Raw genomic sequence first — 24552 nt, forward strand, 5'->3', positions numbered from 1 at the left:
AACCCCGATTGCTTAGGGGCGGCCAGGTGGCTCAGCCAGTAAGAGCACTGGCTCCAGTGTCGGGACGACCTGGAGATTGAATCCGGGCTCAGACACTCAGCACCACACCCAGAAATAACTGGTTGTGTAACCTTGAGCAAGTTACTTAACCCTGATTGCTTAAAAATTAAAAAAAAAAAAAAGAGTACAAAATAACATTTAGTTTACAAATTGTTTCAAGAAAGAACTCTGGGATCAAGGGAGATCTTCTTCTACTCTCTTCAGGAATTTCTGCTTGTCATTTTAGAAGTGACCCAAAGCACACATGCCACCTGGGGGCAGATCCTCCCTGAGGCCTAATACCAGGACAGCCCCTACAATGGGCACGATCTCTAGCTCTCTACAGTCCCAGACCACAAGCGCCAGAACGCCTACTGCACACGGATTTCCCCAGATTATCATGGTGCCCACCTGTTGTACTAAGAGGTCCCCGATTTTCTGGATCACATAATTCTGATTGCTCCCTTCCACCAAGGACTCTTGGCGCCGCTCCTTTAGGCGGCTCAAGAACTGTCCATGCATCTCCAGCAAGTCATCCACACATGGGAAGATGCGGTTGATGACTCTGCTGCTAAATTGCATCTCTTCCTTCAGTGCTTTGGAGTAGACTTTCAACATTATCTTGAGGGTCCGGATGTGATGCACTTCAGTCTGCATTAGCTCTGGAGGAGACACAAAGAGGCGGCTGCAGAAGAGTAACCAACCTTCCCTTCATACACCCCATCCACCTCCAGCCCAGGTTGACCTGATAAGCCCCAGGGGTTATAGTGTTATTCCTCCTCAAATTACCTTGTATTTATTATCTGGGCAGCTAGGTAACACACAGGAGTCAGGAAGTCTCATCTCCCTGAGTTCAAATCTGGCCTTAGACACTTACTAGCTGTGCGACCCTGGATAAGTCACTTCACCCTGTTTGTCTCAGCTTCCTCACCTGTAAAATGACCTGGAGAAGGAAATGGCAAACCTCTCCAGTATCTTTGCCAAGAAAGCCCCAAATGCAGTCACAGAGAGTTAGATATAATTGAAATGACTAACAATAAAATTTACTTATTTGGGTCCAGGCTATATCCTTTCAGTGTATCCTTTGGTTTTCCCGTTCCCAGCTCAGCACAGTGCCGTGTACACAGCTGGGTGCTTACTAAATGTCTGTTTGTGATTCTAATCACTACTTAAAACTGATCTAATTTTCAGGTTGTCAAAGTGATTCACATATATGAATTACCTCAATGGATCCTAACAAGTGTGGGAAGGATCCTTGCCTCGGGTCACACACTGAGTAACAGCAAACATCACAGGGACTATTTACAGGGATTCTAGCAAATCCACTGCCCGCTGCCTAAATTTGAGTGAGAGGGAGCTTGGAGTAGACAGAAGAGCAGAGGCAAGAAGCAGAGTGAGGGAGAACCATTTGTGATCAGAGTGTGAGATGGTGGAACATAGATCTGGAGTCCAAAGACTTGGGTTCCAATCCTAGCTCTCCCAATTAGTCCCTGCATGGCCTCAGGCAAGAGATTTCACTTCCCAGGGGCACATATTTCCGGTTCCTTCAACCCTAAATTCTATGACCTTACATATATGGCCCCAAAGGTGACTCAGAGGACCTTCAAAAGTGTCTGGGGCAATATGGCAACAGTGAAGTACAGCAGTCACCTGAGCACTGAGTGGTGGAGGTGGGGACAGGGAGAAGGAGGAAGGAGAGAGGGAAAAAAGAGCCAGTCTCACGATTTCCCAATTCATTCTATTCCCATCAAAGTCTTGGAATGTATTATTAAAGGGACAGTTTGTGAGCATTTACAAAGGCCAGCAGTGACCAATAAGAGCCAGCTTGGACATAACAGAGGATGGCAAACTAATGAAACTTCTTTATCCTTGATTTTGGACAGGGTTACTAGACTACTAGACTAGGGTGATCAGGAAAATGCAAGACACATTATACCTGGATTGCAGCAAGCTACCAGAGTAAATAAGGGAATATGGAGTCAAACTGATTAACCCCACCCAAAGTCTGGTGATAGGACTGTGGTCAATCTCAAACTGAATACCCTCTGGATCTGTTCTTGGCCCTTTGCTATTGAACCTTTTTAATTAACGAATTGAAGAGAGGAAGAGAAAGCATGTTCACCATATTTGTGGATAACTACAAAGCTGGGAAGGATAACTAACATGCTAAATAAAAATCTGAATTCTAAAAGATTTTAATAGGCTAAATGATGGTCTAAATCAACCAGAAGGAAATTCAGTAGTCAGAAAGGTAAAATTTTACATTTGTTTTTTAAACAAGGATAAACAACAGCAATGTAAAAGACAACAGTATAAAGTGCAGGATATGGAAAAGGAAAAAATTTCCTAACACTTAGAGCTTTCAAAAGTGAAATGAGGTGCGAGTTCTGAATCACTATACAAAAAGAATAAAAGGCAAAGATCACAATTAGGTATGAAATGACCTGAGGTCTCTTAAAACTCAGGTTTCATGATATGAGATATAATTCATTAATCAGAAAACTGCATACTGTTCAGGGCATAAGTCATATAAAGTTGATTAAATATGGCAGCTGTGATAGTTTCTCTAAAAAGTTGGATATCAGTTCCTTGAACAAACATACTTTTAAGATACGCCATTGTTTCTATGGAAAGCTGCCCTGCCATACATAATTTCAACTTCAAGGGTTTTTTCCTCAGGGATTTTATGGGCCCATGGTGTATAGACTGACTCCACAAGCAAATACAACATAGAGAAATTGACTGGAGTTGCTATGTTTTTTTTGAAGTAACCAACTGAGAGAGCTAGACAACCAGGCTATTCCACAACAACAATAATAGTAATGATAATGCTTTTAGAACTCAAAAAAAAAACAATTAAGAAGCTTATTCTCAATCAACCATATTTTAATTGAGTATGTAGGAGAAGGGCACAGCTAACTCTTGATAGAATTGGGAACTGGTAAATCAATGTGAAAAACAGTTTGGAATTATGTGAAAAAGATGGTGAAAAAGTACTTGGATCTCTAAAGGACCCAGAGATCCCACTGATAGGCATATAGCTCACCTAAGGAGTTCAAATAAAGGTCTCATAAACACCAAAATATTCATAGTAAATTTTTTTTGTAGTAGTAAAGCCTTGGAAAGAGTAAATGCCTATTGTGGTACAAGAATGTAATGAGATATTAGTGTGCTCAAAGAAATAACGACTACGAATTCTGAAGCCTGACAAGACTCCATCTGAACAAATAACTGAATAGAGCAAGCAAAACAATATACAGAATTACAACAATGTAAACAGAAAGAACAAAAAACCAAAACTGAAATTACAAAAAGTAATTTCAACGACTAAGTATGGCTCAAAAGGAAAAATGGAAAACACAACTCCCTCCTTTACTTGTAGAAGTCAGAACTAGGGGTATGGAAGAGCTATCAGACTATCAAACTACCAGACCTAAAGTCTTGGTTAGTTTTGCTAATCCTCTTTTTTAAAACAGAATTTTTGTCATGAGGGATGGTTTTCTGAGTAGGGAAGAATATATTAAGAAATGAAGGTGACAGAAAACCAAAAGATGATAATTAAAAATGAAACTGGAAAATCCTAAATTTTTTGAGTGCCTTACAAGAAATAGCTAGCTAGGGGCGGCTAGGTGAAGCAGTGAGTAAGAGCGCTGGCCCCGGAGTCAAGAGGACCTGGTATCAGTTTTGGCCTCAGATACTTAACACCCACACAAAATAACTGGCTGTGTAACCTTGAGCAAGTTACTTAACCCCAATTGCTTTAAAAAAAAATGGCTAGGTGAAGGATGAGTGAGAGGTATGATTTATCTATATATTAGCAATGCAAATTTCTAAGTGTCAAATGCATGGCAGAGACAGGAAATACTACACAGGAGGACAGGTAGACAGCGGTGGGCTGGGGCAGTCACGAAATGATTAATGGAGGTAGTTGGACTGGAGTTGTACCTTGAAGAAGGAGCAAAGGTTTTTAAAAAGAAGAATTCTCTCAACCCACAGAATAGTAAACTTCAGAATCCCTTGAGTCTTGGGAACAGTTCATCTCTCATTTACTTAAGTCAACTCAGAGTTGGGGGTGATACACAAGTGCCATGGCCTTTGAAAATAAACCAAAGATGACAAAATGCTTGGGGACAGTGGTCAGCTCTGCCCTTGCTGGCCAAGATATAATAGCTTCACAGTTCTATCTGTACACCAATTTAACTTACTCTAATCTGCTGGACCACATAACTAGTGGCCACAGCAATATAAACAACATATTTGAAAACAGAAAACCACCTGACAAGATTACTAATGTGAGCGTTCCCCTTTGCCCCAACTGTCTTACCAGTTGTATCACAGGGATCTCATCTCCCATATTTGAGGAAGAAACACATGCTTCTGTGGGCCAACAATTCAGTAAAAACAATATTCTTATGAGATCATAGGATCTCCTTTCTTCCATTTGAAACAATGGTAAATGTTGGCAAGAAAAGAAAATTTAAGAGCGAAGACATTCTTATAAAAATTTGTCTTAAAAAAAAAGAATCACAAACAACATAATCAGTCATATCAATGTTATGTCTCTACAAAAATACAGCCCCTCCTAGCACACTGACAAGTATAGAGACAGGCATTCCTTGCAAAAACAGTGACAGCTCAGTTTAAATCAACAGACTGGCCATCAAGACCCTAAGTGACTGCACACCTACTTAGGCCTAGCGTTCGACCAGAAATAATGAAGCTGGCTGGCTTTCTGTGAAAACAACACTGATTCTTCAATACATGGAGCAATTTCTTAAATGGCTATTCTGGAGAAGAGTACTGTACTGACTGATTCCACTTTAAGATGCAGAAAGCAAATGAATAGCAATAATAATGCTTTTATTTTTTTGCTTTTTGGAGGGGGGTAGGCAGGGCAATTGGGGTTAAGTGACTTGCCCAAGGTCACAGGGCTAGTAAGTGTCAAGTATCTAAGGCCGGATTTGAACTCAGGTCCTCCTGACTCCAGGGCGGGTGCTCTATTCACTTCACCACCTAGCTGCCTAACAATGCTTTTAGAGTGCCAATTTGGAGGTAGGAGCTATCCTTGAACGAGGAAGAAAGACCTGGGTTCAAATCCAGCCTCTGATATATGTAGATAGATCTCTTATCTCCATATCCACATCTATAGCGATATGACCTCTCAGGCTCCAGGCACCTTTCTGAACTACCAAGTTATCAACGAGTTGTCTATCTATATCAGTGGGGGGACTTTTAGTGTCAGGAAAGTCCTATATGAATGAAATCACAGGTCCAAACCAAACAACATAACCACCAACTTATGTTTATAAAACAAAAAAAATAACAAGAGGCTAGAGGGGTATAACCCTCATTTTACAGCTAGGGAAACAGAGAGCTTAAGTGAACTGGCTGAGGTGACAGAATAAGAAAGGGGCAGAGTTGGGCCAACATCTGGCCCCAGAAAGGGCCTGGAGCAAATGGCATAACACCATGACCAACACTTTGCCAAAAAAAAGTCCTTTTCCAACATCTGGAAAAACAGCTAAGTGGAGGGTTCTGGTAACAAACAAATGGAGAGCAACACTTCTTACCGTAGATGACGTCCTGCCTTTTCAGTACTTCCTTTTTCTGTTTCTTCGCATAGGGGAGCTCTACAGAAAGACTCCAGGACTCCGCCTCAAAGTCCTGGGCATCAGCTTCGAGTTCACTTCTTAGTGAGGCAGAGTAGGAATCTAATTAAAAAGCACAAATATTCTGACTCATCAGATGCCTTGTCCTACTCTAGTCCACCCTCCTTTGTACTTTTTAATACACTAGCAATAGCATTTGATGCAAAGAAATTATTTGAAATCTTCAAAATAGTAAAAAGACTTTTATACCTTCCACGAAAATAGATTCAGTAGTCGATGATGCAAGTGAAAGAGAGTCATCTGTCACCTGCTTGTATTTTAAAAATCCAGCATCAGCTTCATCCATCTCTCCTGTACCTGGTCTAAATAGGAAAAATATATATATATAATTCTCATCTGGCCAATTAGAGAGGTTTGGTTGTCTACTTTATGTCTGACTTCCACATTCGCTTTCTCTTTGTTGTAGGGTGATCAGTCCACCAATTTGAATCATCAGGACATTACAACAAATGGGAAAAAACTAAGTCTTGAGAATAGGTTGGTGATCCTTTGCAGCCCATTCTAATCTGCCAGACCAATCAATCTAGCAGTAGCCCCACACCTTTAGGTCTCCTTGAATAAAGAGTGGAATAACAGACCTTTTCCCTGTGAACACAAATGTAAATAACCTAAGCCAACTGTCTAAGGAATCTGAATCAAAAGACTATAATAAAAAGATAAGTATTCATATAATGAATAGGAAAAAGATGAATACAGCAAGAAACAATCCTAACAGCTTTTAGAAATACAATGAACAAGCCAAGGAGCTAAAAGCCAAATATTAGGGCTTCGTTAACCAAAGAAAAAGCAGCTAGCAGTTTTTACAGAACATGTTAAATTTAGTGGCATGAAACATGCTTAATTAATGATATTTTAATAGAGATATGGAAATCAAGATGTTCTTTGAAAAAAGTCAACTTACCCAAATCTACTGAGAGTTCCAGCCGTGTTCATAGCCGCCTGAAGACTTGCTCTGGTTGAGATAGTCATTCCGACATTCCTAGGCAGAACTGGGGTGCCATCAGATCCCAAGAGGGTGCTACGAGGCTGCTCTTTCAAAGAGGCTGCTACAGATGCAAACACAGAATTGGTACTCAGAAAACGAGCAGGACATTGAAGATTTCCAGTTCGTAAGCCCTTTTCTGAATGTGGCCGAAGTGTCGACAAGATCTTGGATGTTAAGAGCTCACTATCCAAAAAGACATTCTCATTCCATTTCCTAGAAAAAGAGCCGTAAAAAGACAGCTCGGAATGACCCGGGATGGAGCTGTTTCGGCTGCCGCTTTTGGAGTCTGCATTGCCCATGATGACACCGTGAGGCTCAGAGAAGCACTGGCTTTATAGGACCGTGTGATCCTTCTAGAAATGTAAAGCCACTTAACTTACTGTATTGGCTAAATCAGCAGGTCTGAAGGGCAGGAAATTGGTCCCTACTGTGCCCATTTAGTGTGGAAACTACAAAGTATTTTCTCCGTTTATAAAACACCAGAGCCCATCACTGTTCATAGGTGATAAAAACCAAGTATCATCTTACATCCAATGTAAATAAACAGCAAAGAACTCGCTTTTCCCTATGATGTAAATTACATTTTATCAGCACAACAGTGATGATTTTTGAATCTGAAGGGATTACAAGGTATATCATTTGGCTATATTGTGGTCAAATACCATGAACAGAACTTTAATATCAGATTCTTGATCCTGAGGATATCTGCTCATTTAATTTGCAATACATATTAAGAGTTCCTTCTATTTGTTCATGAATTTATAGATTCAAGTGACACATTTATCCCTATCATTTCTACTAGAAAATAATACATTTCTCGGAAAAGTCATCATTATACTAAATTTTCCTCTCAGTCAAAATACCCAAGCCAAGCCTGACTGAGAAAGGCTGAGGACCAATTTGATTCTTACCATAAAAAAAGGTATTTCAGAACCATGCTCCATACAAGGAGATATACATTATAAGGATTAAAATAAATCTGTCCAGGGGCTGGCTTTAGTGGGGTGTCTTGCTACACTGGAAAATCCACCTACAGGTCAGCATAAGGGAAAGCAGTAAATGCATTATTTCTCAGCAGTGTATCTCCATACAAACTGGGACTTTTTGTGTGAATCAAGTCCAGAAAGCGAAGAGTTAGCTAACCTATACTTCAGACTCTCCATTTCAGAACTGGAATTAGAATTCAGATGCCAGGGCAGGGTTAATATGAAAGTGATCATACCTTTATCTTCTTTACAGAGATAAAGATACAGGGTATTTCAATCACAAACTTTCTAGTAAGAAAGTGATGAATAAATGAGTTTGTAAATAATATTAGCATTTAAAGTCTATGATTCGGGTAAAGTGGTATTACACCTAACACAGGAATTCTTTATCATGTTAAAACAATAATGGAGTGAGGGTCACAACGGTAATTAACATTTATATATCAATCTACATACGGGGGTCTCATTTGTTCCTACCAACCCCAAAAGTTAAGTACTATTGGTGTTATTATCTATTTGACAGGTGAAGTTAGGCCCCTTGCTTGAGGTTCCACCACAATTGAGCATCAGAGGTGGGAGGTGACAAGGTGGGAACCTCAACTGAGTCTAAGCTTTTTCCTCTACAGAGGCATTAATCTCATTAAATTTGGACTCAACATGGAAGTAAGGCAGCTAGAGCTACTACCAAGCATATGACTTTGGAAAGCTCAGGGGGTTTGAAGGACCATAGATTTAAAGCTAGAAGGGGCCCTTTAAAAATCTAATCTGAATCACTTCATTTTACAGATAGCAGCCCAGAGAGGTTAAACGATGTCACACAGCCAATCACTCAGCACTTACTAAATTCCTATTGTGTGCCAAGGACTGTGTCAGGCAGGCACTGAGGACATGAAGGCAAAAAAGCAACAATGTCTGACCATGAGGAGCTCATATTCCATTAGGGATCGTAAGCACAATCAAACTCCTCTCTTTACCTGCTAAAAAAAAATCTTTAGTCGTTTCCTTATCAATTCTAACCATAAAATAAACACAAACTCCTCAGTCCGGAATTCACTGAACCCACCATCACCTGGCTCTCCACTACTTTTCCAGGTTTATTTAATACAATTCTTCACCCATAGCCAACCAGCCTCATAGCTCTTTTCCATGCTTGGCATTTCAACTCCCACTGCCAGACGCTTGCCCAGCCTGTCCTGCCAGTCCTTAGGTTTGGTTCTGAGGCCATCCTTCATGATGCCTTCTCTCACCTCCCCACATTGTCTTGCATTCCCTCATTTGTGCCCATGTCTCAGTCCTCTAGTATACCATAAACTCCCTGAGAACAGAAACAGTTTCATTTTTATCTTTGTCTACCAGAGATGCTGAATAAATGGTTTCTCAACTAGTGTTATGCACAGAAAAAGCAACCAATAAATATCTTTTGACTGGATTTTCATTTAACTAAACACTCTGGTTAGTAAAAAAAATTACCCATATGTAGATTATATTTTTAATGAGTTAGAATACACTACGTTAAACCTAAAACTGAACATAATTAAATCTGCCTCTGATAATTAAGATGGCATTTTGAAATCTTATTGGGCCTCAAGATTATTAGGACAAGAGGCAGTTAGGTTGCTAAGTGGTTAAAGCACAGGCCCTGGAGTCAGGAGGACCTGAATTCAAATCCAGCTTCAGAAACTAGCTGTGTGACCCTGGGCAAGTCACAACCCCAAGATTGCCTCCCCCCAAAAAAAATTTAAAAAAGATTATCAAACATCAATCATTATCAGAGGACAGATATGTGGTTTGTTGGGGTTTTTTTGCCTTTTTGGGAGGGCAATTGGGGTTAAATAACTTGCCCAAGGTTACACGGCTAGTTTTGTGTGTGTGTGTGTGTGTGTGTGTGTGTGTGTGTGTGTGTGTGTGTGTGTGTGTGTGTGTGTGTGTATGTTAAGTGTCTGAGGCCAGAACTGAACTCGGGTCCAGGGCTGGTGCTTTACTAGAGGACAATTATGTGAAAAGTATTATGGTATAGTGGAAAAACACACAAAGCTTGGCACTCAGGAAACCTGAGTTAAAATTTTGCCTCTAACACTTCCCTACTATGTGATCATAGACAAACAACTTAAACTTTTCTGAGCTCCAATGTCCTCATTTGTAATAATACCTGCACTAGACTATAAAGTTCTTGAGAGCAGGGACTGTCTTGTGTTTTGCTGTATCCCCAGAGGTAGCCCAAGGCCTGGCACATAGTAGGTGCTTAATAAAAACTTGTTGACTTGACTACCTACCTCACATGATCAGAGTTGGGAAAGTGCTATATAAACCTTAGTAGATATAAACATAAGCTATAACTTCTGTAAAAATGCACACAATTTCATTTTAGGAGGGCTTCAACATACTCAGCTAGGCATGCACCACATCTCTTTCAAACATTTATTTCCTAGAGAAGCTGGCCGGCCAAAAACTCAGCTAGGCATGTACCACATCTCTTTCAAACATTTATTTCCTAGAGAAGCTGGCCAGCCAAAATCCTTCAGTGTGACCTGATTAAATGTTTTCATTTGGGCCATTCTATTGACAAAACAACTTTTAAAATGAAAACTATCAGTAATAGGCAAATATTTTAAATGATACAGAAATAATTATCCTAGAGAGAGTACAGGGAATGCTTTGCACCAGACTGCCAACCTGGGCTCTAAGGACCTCCAAAAGTCAGGTCAGACAGACTTCATAATAACCTGGGGAGACTTACATAAACTGCTGCTGAGCAAGGAAAGCAGAACCAGGAGAATTCTGCACACAATTACAGGCACATCTTATCTGTGATGACTGGTTTGATAGACTGGGCTCCTCAGTAACGCAGGGCAGGAAGACAACTCCAAGGGACTCCTGATGGAAAGGGCTATCCACATCCAGAGAAAGAATTACAGGGTCTGAATGCAGACTGAAGCAAACTACTTGCTCTCTCTCCTCTGTTTTGTTTTATTTCATTCCTTTTTTTCTCATTGTTCACTCCACTGGTTATAATCCTTCTTTACAATTTGACTAATGTTTAACATGAGGGTATTTGCAGAACCTATGTCTGATTGCATGCTGCCATCGGGGGAAGGAGAGGAAGGAAGAGAAAATCTGGAACTCAAGGGATTGCGGAAGCAAATATTGTAAACTGAAAGTAAATAAATAAAATTAAAATTAAAAAAAAAGTCAGGTCAGAGTGTTTTTACCCAACTAAAGCTGAAGATAACAGCACCAAGCAGAGTTTCTTAGAGAAGCTGCCACCCCATGCCTAACAGATGACAAATTCAATTTGTAAAGACTGGATCATTATGCCTTTGGCTCCAAGAGCTAAGAACAAATATTCAGAATAAGATGATGTTTCTCTGAAACAAAAAATCCAAGGAGCCAGAAGTCAGCAATTTCTTAGGGCTCTGCTCTACTGGCCACAAGGTGAAGTACATCATGACTGCCCAGCAGTTATCTTCTCTAACACAAAGGCCATCTTTGGAGTTTAATTAGCACTGTCTGCACACTGCTGAGATTTCCTATTGATTGCTGTCAGCCTATCACAGTCACCTAGACTGCGTACCACAGAGCTGTTTCATGGGAGACTTGGGGAAGAAACAGATACTAAAATAAGAAGCAAAGAACAGTGAAAATGGAAGATGCTGTTTGCCTTAAGAGAAAAGTGATGAGATGGGTCTGGGCAATAGCAGCAACCTTGTCTCACTCATCACAAGCGCCCTGGTGTTACCTCAGTTTCCTTGCTTATTAAAAACTCTCAAGTGAGCATATCAGACAATTATAGCACAAGTACTGTATGTCATAACCTCAGCTCAGGACCTTACCTAGCCCCAAACAAATGCAACAGTACTCTAGGAAGGAGCCTGATTTTATCCAAATGAAGACAATCTATAATGAATTCTTTACATAAAGGATCTTGTCTTACTTGTTAAATCTTAAGAGACCCATATGCAAAAAGACAAGACAGGAATAAGGTTTACTGGTGTCACTAACCTGTACTTAAAGGTAATCTTAGAGAAAGCAGAAATACAAAAAAGCAGAAATAACTTTAAACCATTTGCCATATATATCCTAAATAAATCCTTCGCGTTAGTTTTGCAAATACCAATCCTGAAGAAAGCATTTTACATACTAAACGTGGATTCCTATTGCTTCTCAACAGTAGAGGTGTTCATTTGTGGCAAAAAGTCCTCCACTGCATCCATCTCATCAAAAAAGCCCCCAAAAGACAGTCTCTTGGGAGCACAGTCTCTGAAAGCGGGAGCATCCTGGACATGGAAGTGAAAAGCCACTTTAGAAGCTCCAGCCACTTCAGAAAGAACTGGCCTGCTGCCGTTTTGTATAAGTTTTTAATCCTTCCAAATCATTCTTCATTTCAATGAAGATCTTTCTTTCAGATGGAGAATATCTGTCATCTCTGGAGCCTTCTAGCAAACCCTAGCTAAGTTTTAAATAGACAATCAGGAAAATGACGGAAAAAGAAGTTTTCAGTTCACAGTTCTAGTCTTTTCCAAGGTCTGAGAATAGATGCAATCAATGAGAAGCCAAAACATCAATATCTCTTAACTACCTCATTTTGATGTTACACAGCAAGGCTTAAATTAGAGAAAAAAAAATATCCAATTGAAAAAGTAAAGACAAAGCTAACTCCCCAACCATTCTTTACCCTTGCTACTTGGGAAGAAAACGGTCCCTTGCTTCTCGGTAATTTATAAACCAGAAATACTGCCCTTCTCAAACACAACTGAAATTTTTATAAGTTAAATCCAACAAATACACTTTTAAAATGGAGAAATTACATTTAAGGACAAACCTTGATAAAGACTCTGGGCTGAACTCTGTATCAAATTCTGTGGAGATCCTGGAGGTTTGTGCTGGAAATCTTTCTGGTATGGAAAAAGAACAAAAGTAACAATAAAAATTACTTTGGGCACAAATTTTGAGTCGCATCTTATTAAATAAGTGTACCATCATTGCACCATTTTCTACAAATGGTTCTGAAGCCTAAAATTTTAAGTTTCAAAGCTCTCAATTCCTTCCTTCCAACTTCAATAAAATTAAACAAGTTTCAAGCTAGTCTGTTTTCAAATTTCCAAAGATCCTTGTTCATTTGCCAACCAGTATTTGAATTCAGGATAACTTGTTTTCCAGCAACTAGTCAAGACACCACTGATAACATCTGCAGCAATAATGGAGAATCAGCAGACTCATGACTCTTGCCCAGAAATCTAAGGTCACTATTTAAGGCAAACCCAAGGTTTGATACTTCCTTATAGAGCTGCTTCAGTAAGTAAAGAAAGTTAAAATTGATTTCTAAGTACTTCATTTTAAAGAACATTTTCTATTTTTAAGATCATGAATCAGTGGTTTATCTTGACTATTCAGAATGTCATCTCAAATGAAGTCATAAGGACACTGAGAAAGGTATATAACTAATCTTTGTTGGAAGGAAGGAATCCATTGTTTGGAAACAAAGACCTGAAAAAATTAAATCCAAAGGAAAGTTAGAACTTTGCCCAATTAAATAAACTTTAAAGGACAAGAGAAATGGTTAAGGAATAGAGGTTTTCATTAATTGAATTTTATAGTTAACTTGGGTTTAGTCAGAAAATTATTTTAATTTCAACTTTCCTGACTGAAAATCTTTTACTACTAAATGTCTCATGAGAGCAGGGGCTGTTTTAAGATGCCTTCTGTCCCCTAGAGCGGCTTGTGCATAGCAGGCTCTTGGAAGATGTTACCAAACCTTACTCTCAGTAAATGAGAATACATGTACTTGTAAAATTGTATAACAAAGCAACACCAAGTGTTGCTTTGTACAAGTGAATGCTGCTTAATAACAGCTACTTCCTGTCATTCTGGTGATTATGGAGAATTTACTGTCCAAGTCCAAAGTAATAATTATCCATGCCTAACATCAGGACCTATTCCTTTTAGGGGTGAACATCCTTAAAATAGATACATAAAATTTAGACCTCCTTTATGGCATGAAACATGAAAGAGTGATAAAATACTTTTATTCCACATAAGACTTTTATTTTAGAACAGGAACTGAAATATCTGCAAATATTTACTCAATCATCCTAATATCATCCTTGAGAGATGCTGGTGAAAAAGGAGTTATTAATGGATCAATGTTAACTTAGAGGGAGGATGCTACTGAAGTGCCCCAGGGATCCTGTTTTCTTCACCTTGGATCAAGACATAGATGGCATGCTCACCAGATCTCAGAGTGACACAAAGCTGAGGTCTAGTTAACATACTGGCTGACAAAACTAAGATCCCCAAACAACTATCTTGACAGGTTAGGATGAGGAGCCAAATTAATCTATGAGAGATAATCATAAAGTTCTACACTTGAGTTGAAAGAATCAGCTGGACAAGCTTAAGATGGTGGATAATCAGCTAATTTTTCACATGAAAAAGATCTGGTGAGCTTAGAGAGTTGCAAGCTCCTAGAGTCAATAGTGTGATACAGTAACAATCTTAGGATTCATTAATACTCTCAGCTGTTCTGGTCAGACCACATCTAGAGTTCTGCTCTCTTTTCTCAGAGTCAAATCTTAGGGGAGGATGTTGACAAGCTGGACAGAATGCAAAAGGAGATCAAGCAGAATGATAAAAGGATAGGAGACTGTGTACTCTAATTGGAAAGATCAGCTAAAGAAGTAGGGATATTTCACCTGAACAAGAGAAACTTAAAAGGGAGACGTGACAGCTCTGATGTCATGTAGAAAGAGGGACTAAAATTGTCTAGCTTCAGAGGTCAGGCCCAGAACTAGGACAAGTGGGAAAGAGCTGCAGAATAAACATTTCCAAATTATCAGATCTGTCTCAAAGCAGAGTGAGTGGGCAACAATGTTCCTTATCAACAAAGGGTCTTCAAACAGAGCTCGAATGGCCATTTCTCAGGCATTTTGTGAAGAGAGGTCTGAGCAAGTATGGATGCCCTCCAAAATTTATTAAAGCTGAGATACTGGAAAAGTATGCTTTAAATTTTAAAGACAGGAAAAATGTTGGAAGCGGGCATCAAGCCTTATTCTTAATTCACATGTATTATTCTAATAGTTTAAGTTATATCCAAAGTTTAAATTGAGAATCTCTTGTCAATTACTTTCTTGGGAGAAGAACTGGGTTTGAAACCTACCTTGAGTTTATTGCTATTACTGCAGTCGGCCAGTAAATTCTTACAATTCTTATGAACATTCACTGCACAGTCTGAAATTTTTAAAAAAGTCTAAATTATTCCATAATATCAGTCCATAAAGGAAAAATATGGTATTTTTTTAAATTGAGAGAAAGGAAAAGTCTAATTTTAAATTAAAGTCAAACCCCACAATCTTACTGACTGAAGATAAGGATTTATAAAGCACCGTTACTGGCTGAGCCACCCAAAGAACAACATTCTTGGCATGAAGCCAGCTAGTCACACAACATGACCCCAAAGTACAAACAGGGTACAAAATCATTCTTCACATACAAGGATTCCTAGATGATAAAAATAATGACCCTTCTGCAAGATCACAAATCTCTTTTCCATAGGTCACCTGTATTATATTATTTATTTAAGGCTGCTTCTTTTAAAAAAAATTAAGATGAAAAGCTGAACTCACACAAACAGTAAGCTTTTATAACAAATTTTTCCTCTCTGGTCAAGGAATAAAACTAACAAAATTTTCTACAACATAGACAAAAACCATGTGATTGGACGTAAACATCAACTCTATTAAAACCAGAATAACCAAGAAAGTTTGGGAGAGTAAAGGATTCTGCTCCAAACTCCAAAAATCACTTTTTATTTCATCTCATTTTATTCTTTCCATTACAATCAAAACTCTCAATCTCCCAGAAGTAAGCTGAACTAAATGTTAAGAGGAAAACAATTCAAGTGAATCATTTCTACTCAGGCCTAAGTGATTCAAAGTCCCTCAATCAAAAGAACTTCTCAGGCAAAATTCGGGACAGTATAACCAAAGGGAACAGATGCAGGGGTAGCTCCATGAACCTGCTCCTGCTTTCCTCCACTTCTGGGTCCCATGGATAGATTCTTTACCTCCAAGTATTCTCACAACAGTTCCCAGGGCAGCAAATAGCTCTTGGTTGTCATTTTAAAGTTTGGATTACTTGAAAAAAGAGAGGTATCTGTAATTTGTGTTCTGAGTGGTAGGCCACTGGAGTAAAATGTCCTTTCGTAACATCAAGGGCTATATCTATATAACAAGTATAGAATTAAAAAAAAAAGACCCAAATAGCATTTTGAACTATTTGCATCAACTATATGATCGATATAATTAAAACAATTAGGCATTGTGGCACCTAGAAAAAGTGATTTTACTGAAAAACAATTCAAACTCAGCTGTGCTCAGTCTTATACTGCCTTCCTACCTAAAGTGAAACGGTTATTGAGAAAGAATTCCTATAACCAGCTATTCCATACCTACAAAAATCTTTCAGAAGATACCTAACAGAAACTAATTTCTCTTAAAAAATAAAAGCACATTGTTAAAAACCAAGTTAGAAGAGGAAAACACACATACACAATGCCAGAGGAAAACCTGTTTGTCCTCAATGCATTAGGGAAATTATTCAAGGACATTGCATTTGTGTAAAAGGAAACCTGAAATAGTATTAAGGTCAATGCGATCAACAAAGATCTACTACCAGAAGGCAATGTCTGAATTCCTGCTCAAGGACAGAGTTCACTGACACTAATTTTTTCCAAAACAACCATGCTACAATAGGAAATAAAATAACTCTGGCTTTTTAAACGATCATTAGTCCTGACTATTGCCTCCTGGAAAGGAGGGATGTATTCCAAACAAATCTGAACTCTATTAATGGGGATCATTAGCCAGGGCAACCTGGTTCTTTTAGTCCTCATTCCACAGGTGGGCCTAGAATGTAAACAATAAAGTATGACTGACTGTTAGTAGTGTTATGTCCAGCAAGTGAAAACAAAGTTTACAACTTTAACCAAGGATGTTAACTATGCAAAGGAATCCCAGAGTTCTAAAGTGGTCTATAGAAAACAGGACCAAGGATTGGTTTGGGGACATCTTAAGTTTCCTGTGCTTCCTGAAATACTGGCTCTAATTTAAAGAAGTCAGCATGATGTTCCTGTATGAGGAAAATTTTAGAATCTTCCAAAATTCACCAGTATTCCTTTTGTAACTGCATTATTTTGAGTTTGAATATATTTTAACAGTCTTCCATCTCATTTCCATGGCTAGAGGAAAACCACTTACATTCCAGTACATCTGGAATACATCTTTAAATTCTCTTAGTTTCTAACAGCCCGTTTACAGCTAATGTTAGCACAGTACTGTTCTAGTTACTAACCTCCAAGACAGAGATGAAGTCAAATAAATATTCTCCCTTCAACAAAGACTTGCTTTCAAATTTTAAAGCATCTGTTTAACTAATGTACTTTAACAATATGGTTGTTAAAGTGTTCTCACCTTCCAAACAGAAGCTGATGGTTCTCCAGACATAAAACCTGCCAATACTCTAATACCACCAACTTATTTTAATAACATTTATATCATTCAAAGTGCTTTCCACATAGGTCTAACATCTGTGGTCTAAAGCAGCTGGAATGTCACTGAATTATAGAACTAGGATAGTTCAATGAGAAAGCAGAGGCAGGTCAACAGCAACAATAACACAGAAAAATTAAACTCAATCCTATTTTTTTTAAAAACCTTCAGAGATAGAGAATACAGCTTAACTATAAGGAGTTAGGCAACAGAAATACACTATTATCACCAAGAAATTATTGGTATCTATCCTAAGCTGCTGCTGAAAATTAAGCCCATTTTCTTTTGTTCTGGCTTAACTACAATTCAACAATTCTACAAATAATTTACTGAACTAAAGAACAGAGCGCTACTCTAGGGGCTGTGGGGAAGAAAAGTAGTCCAAGATTCTAATCACCTCTAGAGAGACAAAAGCACAAAAATCTAAAATCAATGTGTAGCCTAAGGCATGTCATTTCAATTTGGACTTAACGTAGGCTTAACGGTCCAATTAGACAGCTGTTCTAGAAGACATTTACATCCTGCTTTGCATACATTCTCATTTGATCCTAACAATGCCCAGGGAAGGAGACAGTACAGATATTAGAGGTTCAGAAGGTTAAATGATCTTCCTGGAGTCACAAAGCTGGTAAGAAGAGGCAGAGTTTGAACCTCAGCTTCTCCAGATTCCAAGGCCAGCACTGTTTCTACTAGGCAGCACTAATTTATGGGACAAACTCTTCATGGTTAATTCTCAAGTGGGGAGATACAGAGAAAGTCAGAGATCAGAGGAGGAAAAGAACACTATAGGCTAGTATGGTATAGAAAAGGCTTCATGGAAGGGCTGGAGGGATAGGAGGGCAAGGCAGGCCAGGGCAGGGCAAAGAAGGGAAGTAGAGCAGAGACATGATAAAAAGTCGCCCAAGTAGACAGACATTAGTTTGGGAGTTCAGACAATATTTAGGGCAAAGACATTAGTGAAATTAAGGCACAGGCTGGGGCTGGGTGTGCAGGGGCCTTCTATGCCAGGCTCAAGAATCTGGACTTTCTCCTCTAGGTCCAGGTTTCCCCACCTAGTTTGGTAGAATATGCATCTGAAGTATACAAATGAAACTCAATTCAATGTTTACTAAGTACCTACAGAAGCCAAGGTGACTTGCGTGTTGGGGATAAAATATAAATTTAGCCCAGTAGCTGCCCTTAAGGACCTGACAATTATAACTAGGGAGATTAGACAGACACAAGTAACCACAATAAGGTTTCTGTGAGAAATGTGATGCCGATCTTTGGGATCACTATTACTTCCTTTCCTTGAAGAGTAATTTACTAACCCTCCCTTTAGTAATACATTTTACCAAGAAACAAAGTAAAGCTATTTTGCAGATTCCACTCTTCCTTTTTTTTTTTTTTTTTTTTGCAAATTAAAACATTTAACCTTCTCCAGTCTCAGGCCACCTCTTCCAGTCTGTATCTTTCAAAGTGACCCAACGATATTATGGAAGGACACAGACAAGAATAAAACAGGATGGGAAAGCTCAGAAGTGCTGCAATCTTTACCAAGTGGAAGTACCAAAACAATGGAATCATATATCCAGGAAAGTATGCACAACGGGGCTTTGCAAAAAAGTTGCATTTTAAGAATGTGATAGAACATGGCTCCTCACCCTTAAAAGGTCTGACCCCTGGCCTAGATAACCTCTGAAGCTGCTTCTGTTTCCTACCCTATGAGCAAAAGTAGAAATATAACCTGGCCCCAATAACAAGTTCCAAGTTTTCTATTTCAATGTTATTGTACAAAATGCAAACAAGTCTGTCTGACTGGAACTGTCATACACAGATCTTTATTCAAAAGCCTTAAGAAACATAGAATTAAACCCCATTTAGATTGACAGGGAACGAAAGTGAGCTCCAGGCAAGTAAGATGACTGTCCCCACATGTGGAGGGAATGGGAGACACAGGAAGAGAGACCAGGCCTGGCTCTTTCTCCAGACCTCTCAGCTACTTTGCTAAAATCTCTCTCATGTGCAGGGATAGCTGGCCTTTACCTACCATATTCCACCTGGAAGGCCTAGAGCTACTACCAAATTGTTCTGTAAATGGAAAAATGGATTTCAGTCCAATACAGCTGTTCCTTATCAATTTCTGGAAATAGCTCAGTTTTCATAACAAACTAGCAAAGCTAAAATTCTCACAGGTTTTTCTTAATTTGTTGTTGTTCAGTGATTTCAGTCAAGTCTCATTTGGGGTTTTCTTGGCAAAAATACTGGAGTTAGCTATTTCCTTCTGTGGCTCATTTTACAGAGAAGGAAACTGAGGCAAGCAGGGTTAAGTGACTTGGCCAGGGTCATGGAGCTGGTAAGTGTCTGAGGCCAGATTTGAACTCAGGAAAATGAGTCTTCCTGACTCCAGGCCAGACATTCTATCCACTGCACCACATAGCTGCCCCTTCTCTTAATCATAATTCACATTTATATAGTACTTTAAGATTTGCAAAGTATCTTACAAAAATCCATTATCTCATTTGATCTTTTGAAATTAAATAACATTGCCTCCCCCATTTTTCATTAATTAAGACACAAAATATCTGTCAAATTCATAAAATTGCAAAGACTGCACTGAAAATTCATAAAGCTGCAATGACTGCACTGAAAATTCACCCAAGGAAATAGAAAAATCCACAAAGCAGATAGGATGAAGTGGTAGCTATGCCTCAGCACCAAAGGCATGCCAGCCATGTGACAGGTGAACATTCCAGGCCGGTATAGCATGCTGTCTGATGGCTCTTGTCCCAAAAATTGTTGACTCTGCCACCACTAGAATCGCTGCTTCTAACAGGAAAAAAAATGATACTGGCATTTATGCCCAAAGAAATGCACACACCATCCCCCTGAGGTGGTCTTCCTGGGCAGAAATTTATGTGACTACCAAGGAAATAAAAAGAAAAAAGCACAACCATATATATGAACATAAGGACCTTACAAATGGCAGAGTTGGTCATACAAACAGATTCACAGAAGGTAAGCCATAGGGAGTGGGTGTGATTTGCCCATGGTCACAGAGCAAGTAAGTGTCCCAAGGCCAAGTCAGACCCAGGTTTTCCTAGTTCTTGGTGAAGCACTCTGTCCATTAATGCAAGTTCCTGAACTGGTCATGGGAAAAGCGCTAGACTTGGAGTCAGGAGAAAAATGGGATCAAATCGAGGCTGCCACACACTGGTAGTATGGCCTCAAGCAAATCATTTGACTTCTCTGGGTATCAACTCCCTCATCTGCCAAATAGGAATAATATGCCCTAAAAACAGATATACTCCTATATTTACTTATGTGTCCTTGGGCAAGTCAACTCCTTAGTATCCACATCTGTAAAATGGGAATGATGCTTGTCCTGACTGCCTCACAACAGCTTTCATAGGCACGGTGTAAACTCTGAAGTGCTACAGAAAAGTGATTTCCTACTACAATGTCAGTTTAGAGACTGCTGCTCACCAATGAAACATATACTATTATCTGCAAAATCACATCTAAGTCAGTAAGCCCTGCTCCTTTCTCTACTGCCAAGAAAACACCAACTCCCTCATTCCCAATCAGAAAAAGGGGAAAAGACGGGTATGAAAGATGCCATCAAAGTTCTGTTACATACACAGGGGCTGAGGAAAAATGGGTTGGATGTATTATAATAAGCTAACCTTACACTTAAAAGGCTTCCAAACTATGCAGTCAGTTCACTCTAATCTGGAGTCTCAATCTCAGTAAAGCTCTTCAGGAGAACATAAGGAGAGAACACAGTCAGGGCAAGGAGAAAGGAAGCAAGACACAAGGGCAACAGGAAGGGAGGAGCAACTGGCTCATGCCTATCCACTCCCAAGAAGAGAAAAGACAAAAGTTGGCTGGGAGATAGGAAGACGGACAGACCCACTCCTGCCCTCAGTCAGTGGTCCAGTCATTCTGGATGGTAGTGGAGCCAAGATCTGAATCCAGGCACTTGGACTCCAGAACCAGACTCAAACTAACAAGAGTCACTGAAGTGGAAATGCCCTTCCACTTGGGAATACCACTCCCACGAGGCTCAACACAGAGGGAGAGATCCCACATACATAAAAATATTTATGGTAGCATCCCTGGTGCAGTCAGGAACTAGAAACAAAATGAGCACCCACTGACATAATGAACTGTAATATTACATTATCATACTTTAAGAAATGGCAGAATTCAGAGAAATTTGGGAAGATTTGTATTTAATTGGTACAGAAGTAAGTAGAACCAGGAGAACAATTTATATAAAGGTCATAAAAATGCAAAAGAATGACCTGAGAACTCTGATTACTGTTGTTCAAGATCAGGATTTTGAAGGACTTGATTGTGAGGCACATCTTTCATCTTCTGGCAAGTCACAGAATCATAGATATTAAAGCTGAAAAAGCACATTAGTGGTGTCTAACCCTCTCAGAGAAGGAAACCGAAGCACAGAGATGTTAAGTCAATTAAAAGTACACTATGTGCCAGACACTGTGCAAAACTCTGGGAATACAAAAGAGAAAAAGACAGTCCCTGCTCTCAAGGAGCTTATAATCTGAGACAAGCAAACAATTACATTCAGACAAGCTACGTACAAGATAAATAGGAAGAAAACAAGAGAGGAAAAGCACTAGAACTAAGTGGTTGAAAAAGGCTTCCTGTAGAAGGCAGGATTTTAGCTCAGACTTGAAGGAAACCACGGAAGACAGGGGGGGAAGATAAGAAGGGAGAGCACTCCAGGAGGAAATAAAGAAAAAGTCTAAAGCCAAGAGATTCTTTTTTTAAAATCTTATTTAAATTTTATGCCCAAGCTATGCTTTTCCGCCTTTTTTTTTGGAGGGGGAAAGGCAAGGCAATTGGGGTTAAGTGACTTGCCCAAGGTCACACGGCTAGTAAATGTTAAGTGTTTAAGGTCGCATTTGAACTCAGGTCCTCCTGACTCCAGGGCCAGTGCTCTGTTCACTGCACCACCTAGCTGCCCCAAACAAAGAGATTCTTGGAAGGGCCAGGAGACCAGTGTCCAGACAGAAGAATGTAACAGGGAGTAAGGCCTAAAAAGACTAAAAAGGTAGGAGGACTCTAGCAACTTGTCCTGGGTCACAAAGTCAGTAACCGAGGCAAGATCTGAATCCAGGTCTTCCTGACTCTGAATCCAGTGCTCTATCTATCACACCAGAGGTACAGAATGAAGTATACGCCCTCATAGATGGCCGAGTGGATTTGCTTTACTTGACTATACAATTATCCCTTCCACATCTTTCGGGTTAGGGGCACAGCTCTTAATACAGAAAATCTGAGTACAATGTTTTGGCCCTCCCCCATACCAGAAAAGTCATCTAAATTATTATGGTACTAAAAGATAAAATATGTTGATATTATACAACACTATGCATATATTTTAAGCATTTCTGAGTTTCTAATTTTTTTCTGTGTTGTCTGTTGGCCTTCTCAGGGTGTCTGTAGCTTCTGTGAAACTCCCAAAAAACTCCCATTTAATCACTTAGCCTGACTTGTGATATAGTAAAACCTTGGGGATGTGGAAGGAATAACTATAATTAATTGGGAAAAGGCAAGATTCTATTAGGAGCTGGGGGAGGAGGGAAGTCCAGACCAGGAGGATATCACTGAGAAATAACAAGTGATGTAAAGTCAGAGCACCTGGATTCACACTCTGGCTCTATTTTTTACTATTTGCATGGCCTCAGAACAAATCATTTTTAACATCTCTGGGGCTCAGTTTCCCAGTATTTAAAATGAAGGTGCTAGAACAGAGAACCTCTAAGGTTCCTAAATCTTATGATCTTAGATAAGAAAGAGTAGAAAACAGTGGAAAGTGCACTGACCTGAGAGTCAAGAGTCCTAGGTTCAAGTCTTGATGTGGACACTAAATTGTTTAACCTTAGGATCAGGGGAAACCTTTGCTGAGAAATCCAAAGATTCTGTCAAAGTCCCATTACATTAATTGTAATACACATTCAGAAATCCTTTAGTCAAGACTGAATACCCCCTCTTTGTTCACTCTACAGCATGTGGACACATCTTATCTAAGTCTGTTATTATTTCCTAGACCTCCACTATATGTCGCAGGAGTCAGTAATTTTTTTCTGCTAAGAACAGACAGATCTGGTAACAAAGCACTAGATTTTCATTCTCAGAACCAAATATCTTCTTGGAAATACCAGTGCAACTTTCAATTTTATATATTATATTTACACACACACACACACACATCTTGAACCTAAAAAAAAATCAAGTCCTTAGAATCCAAGATTCTTAATAACTAGAAGTTACTTTAGAGTCATTTGTTTCAACCTGGCATAGGAATTTGCTTTTCAACTTTCCAAGTTTCTCCTGAGTTTTTTTTTTTTAAATACTACTACACAAGCTAACTTGTCAAAACTGCAGATTGATCCTATGCCTAGTTTCCTCAAAAGCAGGGCCAACTGCCCCACACTCAGCATTAGGGGATTTATCTTCACAAAGTACATCAAAACATACTAGGGTCCCAAACAGGTGGTGCTGACACAGGACAAAATGCCTGCCCAAGAGCCAGCTCAGTATGTGGAGGAGGAAAGACAGGGTAGGGCAGAATAGACAGCTCCCACTGCTGTGGCCAAAGTTATGGGAACAGTAGCAGTAACACACATGCAATACAATTCTGAAATACTGTACCTTCAGGCAGAAGGACAGAGACTATTAATATTAAGACTGTTAAACTTCCCTACCAACATTTAGAGGAGGGGGAATGAACCACCTCAATGACCCATTTGCCCTCTCCTTTCTCCCTCATTTTCTTTCAGCCACTAGCTTTTCTAGCTGTAAACCCTCTAATCAATCTCAGCATTTTACAAACAAAATTCACTATTCCTCCCTACTTTTTAAATAAAAATATCTCAATGATCTTGAGGCATTTTTTCATTCACCAAAAGCTCATCAATACAATGGAAATTGTACTCTACTGAGTCAAGCACAGCTTCTAGTCCTGAACCCTCTGTGAGACCTGGGGCAGGTCCGCCAGGGTCTGGGTCCAGCGACCCCCTGGCCAGAAAGGCCCTCTCCTCACCTCTCAGCATCCCTAGATCCCTTCCTGGCTGCTCCCCACCCTGATAATTTGCATTTACTTGTGGCTACACAAGCTGTTTTTCCAGATACAATCTAAGGTCTCAGAGGGTAAGGATTGTTTCCTTTTTTATCAGTGGCACTCACTCAGTAGGTGCTTAATAAATACTTCTAGAATGACGGATCCACATTCTCCCAAGGAACTCCTCCCCAATCTTTTCACCCTTTCTTTCTCAGCTGAGGCCCCACCCACCCCCTTCCTTATTCCACAAGCAGAG

At 39.5% G+C, this 24552-nt stretch overlaps 1 protein-coding gene across 4 annotated transcripts in view; it reads right to left on the bottom strand.

The window, feature by feature from the left end:
* Positions 1-24552, bottom strand: part of ARHGEF18 (Rho/Rac guanine nucleotide exchange factor 18) — a 98217-nt gene that overhangs the window by 28127 nt on the left and 45538 nt on the right. For 2 of the 4 annotated variants that reach the window (XM_069091714.1, XM_069091697.1), the window contains 6 exons: positions 14833-14903; positions 12499-12571; positions 6610-6754; positions 5898-6010; positions 5610-5750; positions 451-701 (listed from right to left, as the gene is read on the bottom strand). In XM_069091714.1, the coding sequence (XP_068947815.1) occupies positions 451-701; positions 5610-5750; positions 5898-6010; positions 6610-6754; positions 12499-12571; positions 14833-14903 (794 nt within the window). The remainder of the gene's footprint in view (positions 1-450; positions 702-5609; positions 5751-5897; positions 6011-6609; positions 6755-12498; positions 12572-14832; positions 14904-24552) is intronic. The other 2 variants (XM_069091670.1, XM_069091629.1) reach the window with 1 other exon arrangement.

This window comes from Petaurus breviceps, unplaced genomic scaffold (genome assembly GCF_028583685.1).
Source record: "Petaurus breviceps papuanus isolate PSGF00001 unplaced genomic scaffold, PetGlider_PUasm1.0 103, whole genome shotgun sequence".
Lineage (NCBI taxonomy): Eukaryota > Metazoa > Chordata > Mammalia > Diprotodontia > Petauridae > Petaurus > Petaurus breviceps.